The 14,215-nt window shown below is 44.9% G+C and overlaps 1 protein-coding gene across 1 annotated transcript in view; it reads left to right on the forward strand.

The window, feature by feature from the left end:
* The first annotated feature begins 9,777 nt into the window (after positions 1-9,777).
* The window catches only part of LOC140720321 (NACHT, LRR and PYD domains-containing protein 3-like), a 77,540-nt gene continuing 73,102 nt past the window's right edge, over positions 9,778-14,215 (forward strand). Inside the window, exons 1-4 of the mRNA XM_073035185.1 lie at positions 9,778-10,325; positions 11,867-12,033; positions 13,567-13,738; positions 13,837-13,902. Of these exons, the coding sequence (XP_072891286.1) occupies positions 10,127-10,325; positions 11,867-12,033; positions 13,567-13,738; positions 13,837-13,902 (604 nt within the window). The 5' untranslated portion in view covers positions 9,778-10,126. The remainder of the gene's footprint in view (positions 10,326-11,866; positions 12,034-13,566; positions 13,739-13,836; positions 13,903-14,215) is intronic.

A 14,215-nucleotide genomic window follows, 5' to 3' on the forward strand; every position in this document is an offset into this window, starting at 1 on the left:
AGGTGCGATGTTACAAGCTGCTAATAGCCAGGTAAACACACAGGAACAGGTACAAACAGGCCGGATGAACTCAGCGCCTCGGTTAGCGTCCGGTGAAAGGAACAGTCAACGTTTCGGGCCGAGACCCTTCGTCAGGACTGAAGAGGGAGGAGGCAGGGGCCCCATAAAGAAGGTGGGGGGAGGGTGGGAAGGAGGAGGCTGATAGGTGCCAGGTGAAAAACCAATCGGGGGAAAGATCAAGGGTGGGGGAGGGGAAGCAGGGAGGGGATAGGCAGGAAAGGTGAAGAAGGAATGTAAGGGGAAAGCACTATGGGTAGTAGAAGAAGGCAGAATCATGAGAGAGGTATATGAGGTGTATGGGATCCCGTTGAAGGTGGCGGAAGTTGCGGAGGGTAATATACTGGATCCGGAGGCTGACGGGGTAGTAGGTGAGGACAAGGGGAACACGGTCCCTGTTGTGGTGATGGGAGGATGGGGTGAGGACCGAAGTGCGGGAAATGGAAGAGATGCGGGTGAGGGCATCACCCCACCACTAAGGACATTTTCCCCTCTCTACCCTCTCTACGAAAATCTTTGCTTTTCGCAGGGATCATTCCCTCCATAACTGCCTGGTCCACACGTCCCTCCCCACAGATCTCCCACCGGGTACTTATCCCTGCAAGCGTAAGTGCTACACCTGTCCCTACACCTCCCCCCTTACCACCATTCAGGGCCCCAGACAGTCCTTCCAGGTGAGGCAACACTGCACTTCTGAGTCTGTTGGGGTCATCTATTGCATCCGGTGCTCCCGGTGTGGCCTCCTCTACATCGGCGAGACCAGACGCAGATTGGGGGACCGCTTCGTCGAGCACCACCGCTCCGTCCGCCACAACAGACAGGATCTCCCGGTTGCCACCCACTTCAACTTTCCTTCACACTCACATTTGGATATGTCCATATATGGCCTCCTCTACTGCCATGATGAAGCCAAACTCAGGTTGGAGGCGCAACACCTCATATACCGTCTGGGTAGTCTCCAGCCCCTTGGTATGAACATCGGATTCACCTCTCTCATGATTCTGCCTTCTTCTACTACCCATAGTGCTTTCCCTTTACATTCCTTCTTCACCTGTCCTGCCTATCCCCTCCCTGCTTCCCCTCCCCCACCCTCTTGATGTTTCCTCTAATTGGCTTTTCACCTGCACCTTCCCGCACCCCCCACCTTCTTTATAGGACCCCTGCCTCCTCCTTCCTCAGTCCTGACGAAGGCTCTCGGCCCGAAACGTTGACTGCTCATTTCAACGGATGCTTCCCGACCTGCTGAGTTCATCCAGCCTGTTTGTACGTGTTGATTTGACCACAGCATCTGCAGTGTATTTGTCTTTAAATACTCAATAACATGTTGACCGGAGTTTAGGAGATAATAATGATCTTACAATCCTTCCGGAGAAAATGTAGTGGTTCTGGACAAGATGTCACAATGTGATGGGTGAGATTGCATTGTTCAGGATGTCAGAGTGATTCTACATAGACTCAATTCATATATTGCCATAGGTGTCAATGCAAGGGGATGTCAAAATGAAAGGAGACGGTGAGAATCAGGTCTGACTGAGAAATCTGTATAATCCAGTGAAGAGAGGAACAGAAGTCTCATCGTCAGCAGCAATATTTCAACCCACACTGCTATAACTGTTATCCATTACTCACCAGAGCGCCACTAGTGGTAGGAGGACCAAAGCAGTGGAAGCTGTCTGCTCAGCCTGCTTTGTCTTTACGTTGACACATCACTCCCGGTCCAGGGTACAAGATTGGTTCCTAAAAGGGAATTGCCTGCGATATAGGAAGTAGATACCCTAGAGAATCCTGGCCCAGTGCACAATGCATGGAGAGCTGAAATGGGCATTGTGTAACTGTGGGTGGATGGGTGCAGGTGGATCCGGCCATGTCACGTGTTCAGTGGATAGGCCCAAGATGTTTGGAAGTGTTTGTCTCCGTTAACAAACAAAACCGAGTTTTTCAATTAATGTTTGACCCTCCGGTTATTTTTTTTTTTGTTACCTCTGCTGATTCTATGTCTGGGTTTAATTCAACATCGGCAATTCACAACATGATTGTGAAAACTGACCAGAGAGATGAGAGAGAGAGTTAACATCTCTGGGGCAACACAGTAACACGTGGAAGGAGTACAGTTACCGTCTGCTCCTGCTCCTCTAACAGATTGTGATGCACATTAAAATAGCGAGTTACTCCAGAAGACAAGACATTCTGCAGATGATGAAAGTTTTAAGCAACACAAAGACACACAAAATATTGGCTGAACTCAGCAGGTCAGGCAGCATCCATGGAGAAGAATAAACATATGATGTTTTGGATCAGGACCACGGGGAACAGAAAGTAATGTAACAATATCTAGAATTTCTGTCCCCTCATTTCCAGTCCGATGAAGGGCCTTGGCCTGAAACACTGATTGTTTATTCTCCTCCGGAGACGCTGCCTGACATGTTGAGTACCTCCAGCATTTTGTGAGAAATCCCAGGGATTTGCTGAGGAAGGGGTTGACCAGCCAGGCAGACAGTAACCCAGAGCAAAGCGGTGGTGATGGGCAGTACCAGGAGAGTGATGGTGATGGTTACTATATTCCCAGGAATTAGCAAAGTCTTTTGCAAACAGAGAGGTATATCCATGGGGACAAGAAAGAGCAGCATTCAACAGACAGTTGAGCTTTACCGGCTAAGGTAACAATTCACTGAATCACCCACCCCACCCCACAGTCTACAGAGGAGTTACACTCTTCCCATTGGTGCAAAGCGATGTCAGTCACTGGTTACACCCAATAGCAGAGATGGGCCAGCCGAGAGGGCATTACCCCCGCTGAGGACATCTCTCACTCCCGCCACGTCAAAGCGGAACAAATCCCAAAGTAAATGCCCCGCTTTTTGAATTATTTCAATATCCCTCCGAGGGAAGCTGGGGGTGTTTAAGAAGCTTCTCCTTCAGTCGGTGTCTGATGAATTGCTGAGAGGTAGGAGGAGACCACTCGGCCCACTGGATTGCTGCCATCTCCCTGGGGAGGGAGGGAACCCAGCAGGAGGAGGAGGGAGGGTGAATTAATTGAGAGGATAAATATGTTGTGAGGGGTTGAATAGGATAGGGTCTGCGAAGTTGTTTGCCCCGGTGGGGGATCCAGGAGCAGGATTGGGGAAGGAGCCCATTGACAGCGGGAAAAAGAAATGAGGGACTCGTCTATGGAAACGTCTGAGTCCACAGTGGTGGTGAGCAGAGATATTCACCTCTTCGGTGGGCAAACAGTGGGAGACTGTATGCTCATATTGTTAGTGACACAGAATCGTATAATTACTGTTCCGTGTGTTATCTGAATGTACTTGCCTGTGATGCTGCCACAAGTCAGTGTTTCTCTGTCCCTGTACCTTCCCGTTCTTGTGAACTTGGCAATAAATTCAACAGGACCTGAGAAATCTCAGTGAGATTTGATTAGTGATGATCAGTTTGGCACCTCGGTAGGTAGAATGTAAAGAAGATAGAACATAGAAATCTAAATCACATTACAGGCCATTCATCTCACAATATTGTGTCAATCGAGTAACCTACTCTAGAGGTGGACTACAATTTCCTTGCAGCATATACCTTTATTTTTATAAGCTCCATGTACCAATCTAAGAGTCTCTTAAAAGACCGCAATGGATCCACCTCTACCACCATTGCTGCCAGTGCATTCCACACACCCACCCCTCTCTGTGAGAAAAATGTAACCCTGTCATCCCCCTTGTACCTACTTCCAAGCACCTGAATACTATGCTCCCTCTTCTTAGTCAGTTCAATCCTGAGAAAAAGCCTCTGGCTATCGACACAAGCAAAGCCTCTCATCTTATACACCTCTGTCATGTCACATCTCATCCGCCATTGCTTCAAGGAGAAAAGGCCAAGTTTACTCAACTTATTCTCATCAGGCATGCTCCCCAATCCAGGCAACATCCTTGTAAATCTCCTGTGTACTCTCTCTATAGCATCCATATCAATTCCTGTAGTGAGGTGACCAGAACTGAACACAGTACTCCCAAGCAGAGTCTGATCAAGGTCTTAGAACAGATCCCAACGGAACAATATTAGTCACAGTCATCCATGCAGAATACTAACCATCTACAATCGACCTTTGCTTTCTGTGGGCATGCCAGTTCTGGATTCACAAAGAAATGTCTCCTTGGATCCCATACCTCATTATTTTTTGAATGAGCTTTCCATGGAGAACCTTAGCAAACCTCTTACTGAAATCCATATACAGTACTTCCACTGCTCTACCTTCATCAATGTGTTTTGTTACATCCTCAAAGAATTCAATCAGGTTCATAAGGCGTGACCTGCCCTCGGCAAAGCCATGCTGACTATCCCTAATCAGACCATGTCTCTCCGAATGCTCATAAACCCTGCCTCTCAGGATCTTCTCCAAAACATGCCCACAACTGAAGTAACACTAACTGGTCTGTAATTTCCTGAGTTATCTCTACTCCATTTCTTGAACAAGAGAGCAACATTTGCAACCTTCCAATCCTCTGGTACTTCTCCACACCTAATTGATGATGCAACGATCATCGTCAGAGGCTTAGCAATCTCCTCCCTCGATTCCTACAGTAGCATGGGGTATATCTCGTTCAGTCCCAGTGACTTATCTAACTGAATCCCTCTCAAAAGATCCAGCACAAGCTCTTTCTTATAGTTCATACACTCATGTGTTTCAGTCTGCGGTAAGTCATCCCCACAATTGCCAAGGTCCTTTTCACCGGTGAATACTGAAGCAAAATACTCAGCATCTCAGAATATTTCAATGATCGGCAGGTTGAGAAACATTTGTTGAGAAGCTAGCAGTGAGATTTAACCAAGCTAATTTGCCATTGCTGGCCATTTCCTGTACTTGCATGATGCACCCTCAACTCCAATAATGATTGTTACAAAAGTCGGTGATATGTATTCCATCCTTTATTAGCAATCAGTAAACATACAATCTTGAAGTGATAAAACTGATCTGTACCCAAACATAAATTCATCGTATTTGAGTTAATAATAACAAAATATATGACATCGGTCAGTCCCCAGCTGTGTACTGCATGGAACAAAGCAAACTATGTAACTGATTCCCTTTGCATTTACCACACCCCGACTGATGCAACTTGTTACCGTAAAAAAAAATCATAAATACACAATGCAGGATGCAATGCTGATAGAGAACAGATACATGGTTCCCACACACAGGCTCAGATCTGATACAGGGTCCTCCACCTGAAATATTAACATACTCTCTGTCTTGATGAATAATTCCATCATTCTCTTTTAATTATATTGACAATTTTTCTGAACTGACTGTTTTGGATGTATGGCGTGTCGACATTGTGTTTAACAAGGTGTCATATAACTAACTATCTGATAATAGCCAGGTGATGTGCTCAAAGGAATCTTAACCAAGTTTTGGTGCTAATAATAGTTTTAAAGTCCTGCTGGAAAAACTATAGTGGTTCAGGACAAGATGTCATGGTGCTATGTGTGAGATTGCATTGTTCAGGTTGTCAGAGAGTGTTTCTGTCAGAGTGCTATCGATGCAATGCTCCTCAGACAGGATGAAGAGATCATAACTCCCCAATGCCATTCGGCTTTACAATTCAACCGCCAGGAGTAAGATATGTTAAAGTGCCGGGGTTGATTGTATTTAATGTATTTAAGTAAACTACTTAAGAAACTTTTCAAAAGCTATTATTAATGCTTTTTGAGAGAGTGATTTAGATGCATGTCATACTTTTACTGAGTTAAGTATTGTATGTAATTAGTCTTGCTACAACAAGTGTATGGGACATTGGAAAAAAAATGTTGAATTTCCCCATGGGGATGAATAAAGTATCTATCTATCTATCTATCTATCTGTATAGACACAAATCATATATTGCCATAGGTGTCAATGCCAGGCGATGTTCACCCGTAAGGAGACGGTGAGAATCAGGTGTGACTGAGAAATCTGTATAATCCAGTGACGAGAGGAAAAGAAGTCTCATTGTCAGGAGAAATGTTTCAGCCCACACCGCTGTAACACTTGTCCATTACTCACCACAGTGCCACCAGTGATAGCAGGACCAAAGCAGTGGGCTCTGTCTGCTCAACCTGGCTTGCATTCCGTAGACTCATCACTCCCGGTCCAGGACACAAAATTGGTTCCTAAAAGGGAATTGCCTGCAATACAGAGAGTAGATACACTGGAGAATCCTGGTCCAGTGCACAATCCATGGAGAGCGGAAATGGACATTGTGTGATTGTGGGTGGATGGGTGCAGGTGGATCCGGCCATGTCACGTGTTCAGTGGATAGGCCCAAGATGTTTGGAAGTGTTCACCTCAGTTGAAAAACAAAACAGTGTTCTGCTTTAAACCCCAATTAATGTTTGACCCTCCTGTTATTTTTTTTTTGTTACAGAGCAGCAAAAACTGAAAACTCCTGTCCACAAAATGGGTCAAGGATCGAGCAGTGGAGGAGCTCCAGTGACGTCAACATCGGGAAAGGACACGGGTATGTTGGCGAAGTAATTTAATTTATAAATACTCTGCGGATTCTCCGTCTGGGTTTAATTCAATAATGGCAATTCTCAAAATATTTGTGAAAACTGAGCAGAGAGATGAGAGAGAGAGTTAACATTTCAGGGGGAAACACAGACACACGTGGAAGGAGTACAGTTACCGTCTGCTCCTGCTCCTCTAACAGATTGTGATGCACATTAAAATAGCGAGTTAACCATATAACCATATAACAATCACAGCACGGAAACAGGCCATTCCGGCCCTCCTAGTCCGCGCCGAACTCTTAATCTCACCTAGTCCCACCTACCCGCACTCAGCCCATAACCCTCCACTCCTTTCCTATCCATATATCTATCCAATTTTACCTTAAATGACACAACTGAACTGGCCTCTACTACTTCTACAGGAAGCTCATTCCACACAGCTATCACTCTCTGAGTAAAGAAATACCCCCTCGTGTTTCCCTTAAACTTTTGCCCCCTAACTCTCAAATCATGTCCTCTCGTTTGAATCTCCCCTACTCTCAATGGAAACAGCCTATTCACGTCAACTCTATCTATCCCTCTCAACATTTTAAATACCTCGATCAAATCCCCCCTCAACCTTCTACGCTCCAATGAATAGAGACCTAACTTGTTCAACCTTTCTCTGTAACTTAAGTGCTGAAACCCAGGTAACATCCTAGTAAATCGTCTCTGCACTCTCTCTAATTTATTGATATCTTTCCTATAATTCGGTGACCAGAACTGTACACAATATTCCAAATTTGGCCTTACCAATGCCTTGTACAATTTTAACATTACATCCCAACTTCTGTACTCAATGCTCTGATTTATAAAGGCCAGCGTTCCAAAAGCCTTCTTCACCACCCTATCTACATGAGACTCCACCTTCAGGGAACTATGCACTGTTATTCCTAGATCTCTCTGTTCCACTGCATTCCTCAATGCCCTACCATTTACCCTGTATGTTCTATTTGGATTATTCCTGCCAAAATGTAGAACCTCACACTTCTCAGCATTAAACTCCATCTGCCAACGTTCAGCCCATTCTTCTAACCGGCATAAATCTCCCTGCAAGTTTTGAAAACCCACCTCATTATCGACAACACCTCCTACCTTAGTATCATCAGCATACTTACTAATCCAATTTACCACCCCATCATCCAGATCATTTATGTATATTACAAACAACATTGGGCCCAAAACAGATCCCTGAGGCACCCCGCTAGTCACCGGCCTCCATCCCGATAAACAATTATCCACCACTACTCTCTGGCATCTCCCATCTAGCCACTGTTGAATCCATTTTATTACTCCAGCATTAATACCTAACGACTGAACCTTCTTAACTAACCTTCCATGTGGAACTTTGTCAAAGGCCTTGCTGAAGTCCATATAGACTACATCCACTGCCTTACCCTCGTCAACATTCCTCGTAACTACATCAAAAAATTCAATAAGGTTTGTCAAACATGACCTTCCACGCACAAATCCATGCTGGCTACTCCTAATCAGATCCTGTCTATCCAGATAATTATAAATACTATCTCTAAGAATACTTTCCATTAATTTACCCACCACTGATGTCAAACTGACAGGTCTATAATTGCCAGGCTTACTTCTAGAACCCTTTTTAAACAATGGAACCACATGAGCAATACGCCAATCCTCCGGCACAATCCCTGTTTCTAATGACATCTGAAAGATCTCCGTCAGAGCTCCTGCTATCTCTACACAAACTTCCCTCAAGGTCCTGGGGAATATCCGGTCAGGACCCGGAGATTTATCCACTTTTAAATTTCTTAAAAGCGCCAGTACTTCCACTTCTTTAATTGTCATAGGTTCCATAACTTCCTTACTTGTTTCCCACACCTTACACCATTCAATATCCTTCTCCTTAGTGAATACCGAAGAGAAGAAATCGTTCAAAATCTCTCCCATCTCCCTCGGCTCCACACATAGCTGACCACCCTGATTCTCTAAGGGACCAATTTTATCCCTCACTATCCTCTTGCTTTTAATATAACTGTAGAAGCCTTTCGGATTTACTTCCACCTTATTTGCCAAACCAAACTCGTAACTTCTTTTAGCTTTTCTAATCTCTTTCTTAAGTTTCCTTTTACATTCTTTATATTCCTCGAGCAATTCCTTTACTCCATGCTGCCTATATCTATTGTAGACATCCCTCTTTTTTCGAACCAAGTTTCTAATATCCCTTGAAAACCATGGCGCTTTCAAACCTTTAACCTTTCCTTTCAACCGAACAGGAGACAAGAAGACAAGACATTGTTACTCCAGAAGACAAGACAAGACAAGACAAGACATTCTGCAGATGCTGAAAGTTTTGGGTGAAACAAAGACACACAAAATATTGGCAGTACTCAGCAGGTCAGGCAATCATCCATGGAGAGGAATAAACAGTTAACGTTTCAGATCGGGACCACAAGGAATAGAAAGTAATGCAGCAATATCTAGAATTTCTGTCCCGTCATCACCAGTCCGATGAAGGGCCTTGGCTCGAAACATTGATTGTTTATTCTCCTCCATAGATGCTGCCTGGCCTACTGAGCACCTCCAGCATTTTGTGAGAAATCCCAGAGATTTGCTGAGGAAGGGGTTGACCAGGCAGGCAGACAGTAACCCAGAGCAAAGCGGCGGTGATGGGCAGTACCAGGAGAGTGATGGTGATGGGTTACTATATTCTCAGGAATTAGCAGAGTCCTTTCAAAACAGATGTGGCCAAAGCAGAGTTCATAAGGTTGAAACATGATCTCTGTTTCCATCAACGGTTGTAATTTGCGTCGGGCGGTTAAGGTGTTGAGCCACGAGGATCTGACCAGGTAAATACTGGCACTGTGACAGAGAACACAGTGAGGCACAGGGAAACATCTTTGCTAGTGGGACAGCTTTCAAAGGACTTTTTGAGGAAAGAGGCAAAGAGCTGGCGAGTTTGAGGAAAGTGGTCACACTGCTCTGGGGCCTGCAACTACAGATCTCCACCGGAGTCTGAGTGGAGGAGGGGGCGATCTGGAGAATGGAAATAAAAATTTATATTTCTTCACACCAAAAAAGTCAAAACCTTCCCTTGTGAGCCACTGCCCCCTCCTGAACAGCCTCACCCTTAACTATTTTCTAAACTCCCCCAGTTCCTGCAGATTATCTTTTCTTAGAGTGGGACGTCCACTGAAGTTCCTGTCACAGAATAGTAATAATAGCATCACTTTAATTAGAAAAGCAGCTAACATCCCAACTGGTCTGTTCAACCACAGAGCAGCAGATGAACCCCGCTGTGTTCACATCTGCACTCCCTAGTGCAAACACTGCTACAGTGTTAGAGAGGGTGAGACTGGGGGACATATTCCTCAGCTCAGTCCACAGAAGCTGAAATTCCTGTCTGCCGGTGTTGTGTGATAGACACTATGGAAGGGTGAGATGGGAATTAGGACAGGGAAACTGAGGGTTGTGGGATCGCGGCAAGGAAGGTGGAAAGGTCTGAAAATATCTATAAATAATATTGCAATTAGTTAAACTGTGACCGTCTGGATGGGAAGCTCACTACATCCATAAGCCCATCATGTCTGTGAAAATGGAGCCCGGAGCAGTGATCTCTGATCTCGCTGATAAGGGAGAGCGGGCGGACAGTTCTAAACTCCTCCTGAGCCTGGTGATGGAGAAAGGCTCCCGCACCCCGAGGGTGATGTGGGAAACCTTCGTGAAAATGCGGATTGGTGTCCCAACGTTGGACAAAGTACTGAAGGAAATCCAGATGTATGGTGAGATAATATCAGAGATTAATTTAAATTTGAATCACAACACAGCACACTTCAAAATATTACAAAAATGATTTCCTCAATTTGTTTAAATTCAAACAAGTTGTGAACCTTCCCATCCACTAATTCGTGCTCAACTTTTACTAAAGTTTCCCAGTGAGCTGAAAGGTAAGTGAACGTTCATTGAACATTGAAGAGTATAACACAGGAATAAGCCATTAGGTATATAATATTGTGCCGAAACGGATATGAAACAAATCAAACATGCCCAAACTCTAACCTCTCCTTCCTACACCATGTCCACAAGCCCCCATCTTCCTTATATCCATGTGAGTATCAAAATGTCTCTTAAAAGCTTCTACCACCTTACCAGACAGTACCTTCCAGGCAGCCACGATTCTGTCATTTATAAAAACAGCTATCCCTCACATCTCCTTTCACTCTATACCCCCTCACTTTCAATATATTCCCTCCGGTAATAGATACTTAAACTGTGGGAAATCGATTCTCTCTGTCCACACTATCTATGCCTCTCAGAATCCTGTCAGCCTGTCAGAGCCCCCGTCGGCCTCCGATGATCCAGAGAAACAATCTAATTTTATCCAGCCTCTCATGATAGCACATGCCCTCTAAACCAAGCAGCATCCTGGTAAATATCTTCTGCTCCCTCTCTAAAGCCTCAACATCCCTCCGGTAGTGGGGCAATTGGAACGGTACGCAGTGGCCCAGATGAGGCAGAACCAGAGTTCATAAAGTTGAAACTTGTCCTCTGTTTCCACCAACGGTTGTAATTTGACTAAGGTAATGTTAGGTATCTCACAACATTCAAACTGTCTCGGTTTATCGCTGCCTGTCAGTTTCTGAGGCACCATTTGCCCGTTGAAGGCAAGTTTCTGAAGTAGGTAAACGCAGGTGTAATTTCTGAGAACTGAATGCCTCCAAAGCTGATCCAAGTTGGAACTGCACGCAATACTCCAAATCAGACCTCGCAAACGACCCATACGACTCCAACAAGACATGCCAATTTCTCTGCTCAACAGAGACGAGAGAATCTGCAGATTCCGGTAATCAAAGCAATGCACACAAAATGCTGGAGGATCTCAGCAGGTCAGTCAGCAGCTATGGGAATCAATGTTTCTGGAAGCGTCCCGGCCTAAAACGTCGGCTGTATAAACGTCTCCTTAATTGCTGACTGCCTGCAGAATTTCTCCAGCATTGTGTGTGCCTATCCTCAACAGTTAGATTTATAACATCCTTTGCATCAAAGCTTTCTTTACAACCCTATCTCCACGTGACACTACTTTCAATTAATTAAATTCCTTTGGGTTGTATCTACTTTCTCAGTGCACTCTGCACTGTCCTGTCTTTCACTGTGTAATTCCTTCCCTGACTTGTCCTTTCAAATTGTAACACATTAGTGCGTCTATTTCGGATTGTGTTCCGTCACCTGCTGCACAGAATCCCCGTCTTTAGGCTCCAGAGAGAAATTTACTGACCTATAGGTGTTCGGTATTGTCTTTAGTTTTCTCCATTTTCTGTCACAGGTCCAGGCTCAGTGATCACCGAGCTCCTGGCAAGCTGGGACGATTCCCAGCTGCTGCAGTTGACGGACTTCTACCGGGACAGGCTGGAGCAGGCGATGGAAGGAGGGGTGCACGGAGTGAGCCTGGCGTTAACGGCCGAGAATCAGTTCAGCGGAGAGGAACATCGGGTGAGTGTGAGGGAGAATGGGTTTGAATTTTCACACATCACAGGACTGATGGGTGTCGGAACTCTCACTCATCGGATAGTAAAGCATAAAAATATTTCACAAATAAATGTATATAATTCTTAAAACTGTGAATCAGAAGCAATGATTGAAAGAGGTGTAAATACCCCCAGTGGCAGCCGAATGTTCAGAGCAAGAGGAGCAGGTAACAATTAAATGAGGTTGCAATAAATGAGTTTAAATAGGTATAGAAACATACAAAAACCATTGCCGGCAGCCCATTCCACGCACTCACCACCATCTTGTGCCAGCCTTTTCAGCCCTGGGAAAAAGCCTCTGACTATCCACACGATCGATGCCTCTCATCATCTTATACACCTCTATCAGGTCACCTCTCATCCTCTGTCGCTTTGAGGAGTAAAGGCCCAGTTCACTCAACCTATTCTCATAAGACGTGCTCACCAATCCATGCATCATCCTTGTAAATCTCCTCTCCACCCTTTCTATGGCTTCCACATCCTTCCTGTAGTGAGGCGACTAGAAATGAGCACAGTACTCCGAGTGGGGTCTGACCAGGGTCCGATATAGCTGCAACATTACCTCTCGGCTCTTAAATTCAATTCCATGATTGATGAAGGCCAAAACACCGTACGTCTTCTTATACACAGAGTCAACCTGCCCAGCTGCTTTGAGTGTCCTATGGACTCGGACCACAAGATCCCTCTGATCCTCCACACTTATCATTATATTATATTTATATTTAAACACCATCTGCCACTTCTCAGCCCAGTTTTGAATCCTATCAGTGTCCCGCTGTAACCCCTGACAGCCCTCTACACTATCCACAACACCTCCAACCTTGGTGTCATCAAATACAGTAGGAAATTTTATTTTGGGAAGACCGTGCAGCGTGACGGCAGGATGGCCGTGAGAACCAGGGCATCATCTGTGTATGCCACAGGAGCATTAGTGTGTTCTGTTCTGGGTGGAGATGACTGTGTTTCAATCTGGAATTGCAAACAGTGTGAATCGGTCAATACTGCCATGTTGTAATATGTAATCTCTGAATAAACCTCCACTGGAAAAGGCAAAGGAAAGGTATCAGGTGTCAGCCGGTAATCCGCTGTCATGCTGGACACTGGCGGAATGAGGAGATGAATCACATCATCTTTTCTGCAAACTTCTCTGAGACTGCTCACACTGATACAATAACCTTCCTGATTTCTTTCATCTGTGATGGTTATTTTCTGATTTCTGTTTTGCTCCGTCAAATCCGGTGAGGAATTATTTATGGATTTGGAGCCACGTCATTGAAGTGGTCACAGACCAGCCAGGATCTCATTGACTGGTGGACCAGGTTCACGGTGAATGTCCCTCCGTGTGCTCTGCACTCAGAATGTACAGTCCATGTCCAGACAGGATCAGCACCCGTCCGGGTGACTGCTCAGTGTGATCCCGTTACAGAGCACATCATTTACTTCTCATTCTCTGTGTGAATCTGTCAGTCCCCAATATGTTCACCGTTACTCTTCACAGAAAATCTCTGATCTCGCTGATAAGGGAGAGCGGGCGGACAGTTCTAAACTCCTCCTGAGCCTGGTGATGGAGAAAGGCTCCCGCGCCCCGAGGGTGATGTGGGAAACCTTCGTGAAAATGCGGATTGGTGTCCCAACGTTGGACAAAATACTGAAGGAAATACAGATATATGGTGAGATTATATCAGAGATTAATTCAAATTTGTATTGAATACAGCACACTTTAAAACTTTACAAAAATGATTTCCTCAATTTGTTTAAATTCAAACAGGTTGTGACCTTTCCCATCGACCAATTCCCGTTCAACTTTTACTAAAGCTTCTCAGTGAGCTGAAAGGTAAGTGAACATTCATTGAACATTGCAGAGTATAACACAGGAATAAGCCATTAGGCAAGTAATATTGTGCCGAAACAGCTAAGAAATAAATCAAACAACCGTGAAGTCTAATCTCTCCTTCCTTCACCATGTCCACATGCCTCCATCTTCCTTACATCCATGTGCCTGTCCAAACGTCCCTTAAAAGCTTCTAATAATTTGCTTCTACCACCTTACCAGGCAGTGTGTTCCAGGCAGCCACGACTCTCAGATTTAAAAAATAAGCTGTCCTTCACATCCCCCTTCATTCTACACCCTCTCACCTTCAATATAT

This window comes from Hemitrygon akajei, unplaced genomic scaffold, assembly GCF_048418815.1.
Source record: "Hemitrygon akajei unplaced genomic scaffold, sHemAka1.3 Scf000041, whole genome shotgun sequence".
Classification (NCBI taxonomy): Eukaryota; Metazoa; Chordata; class Chondrichthyes; order Myliobatiformes; family Dasyatidae; genus Hemitrygon; species Hemitrygon akajei.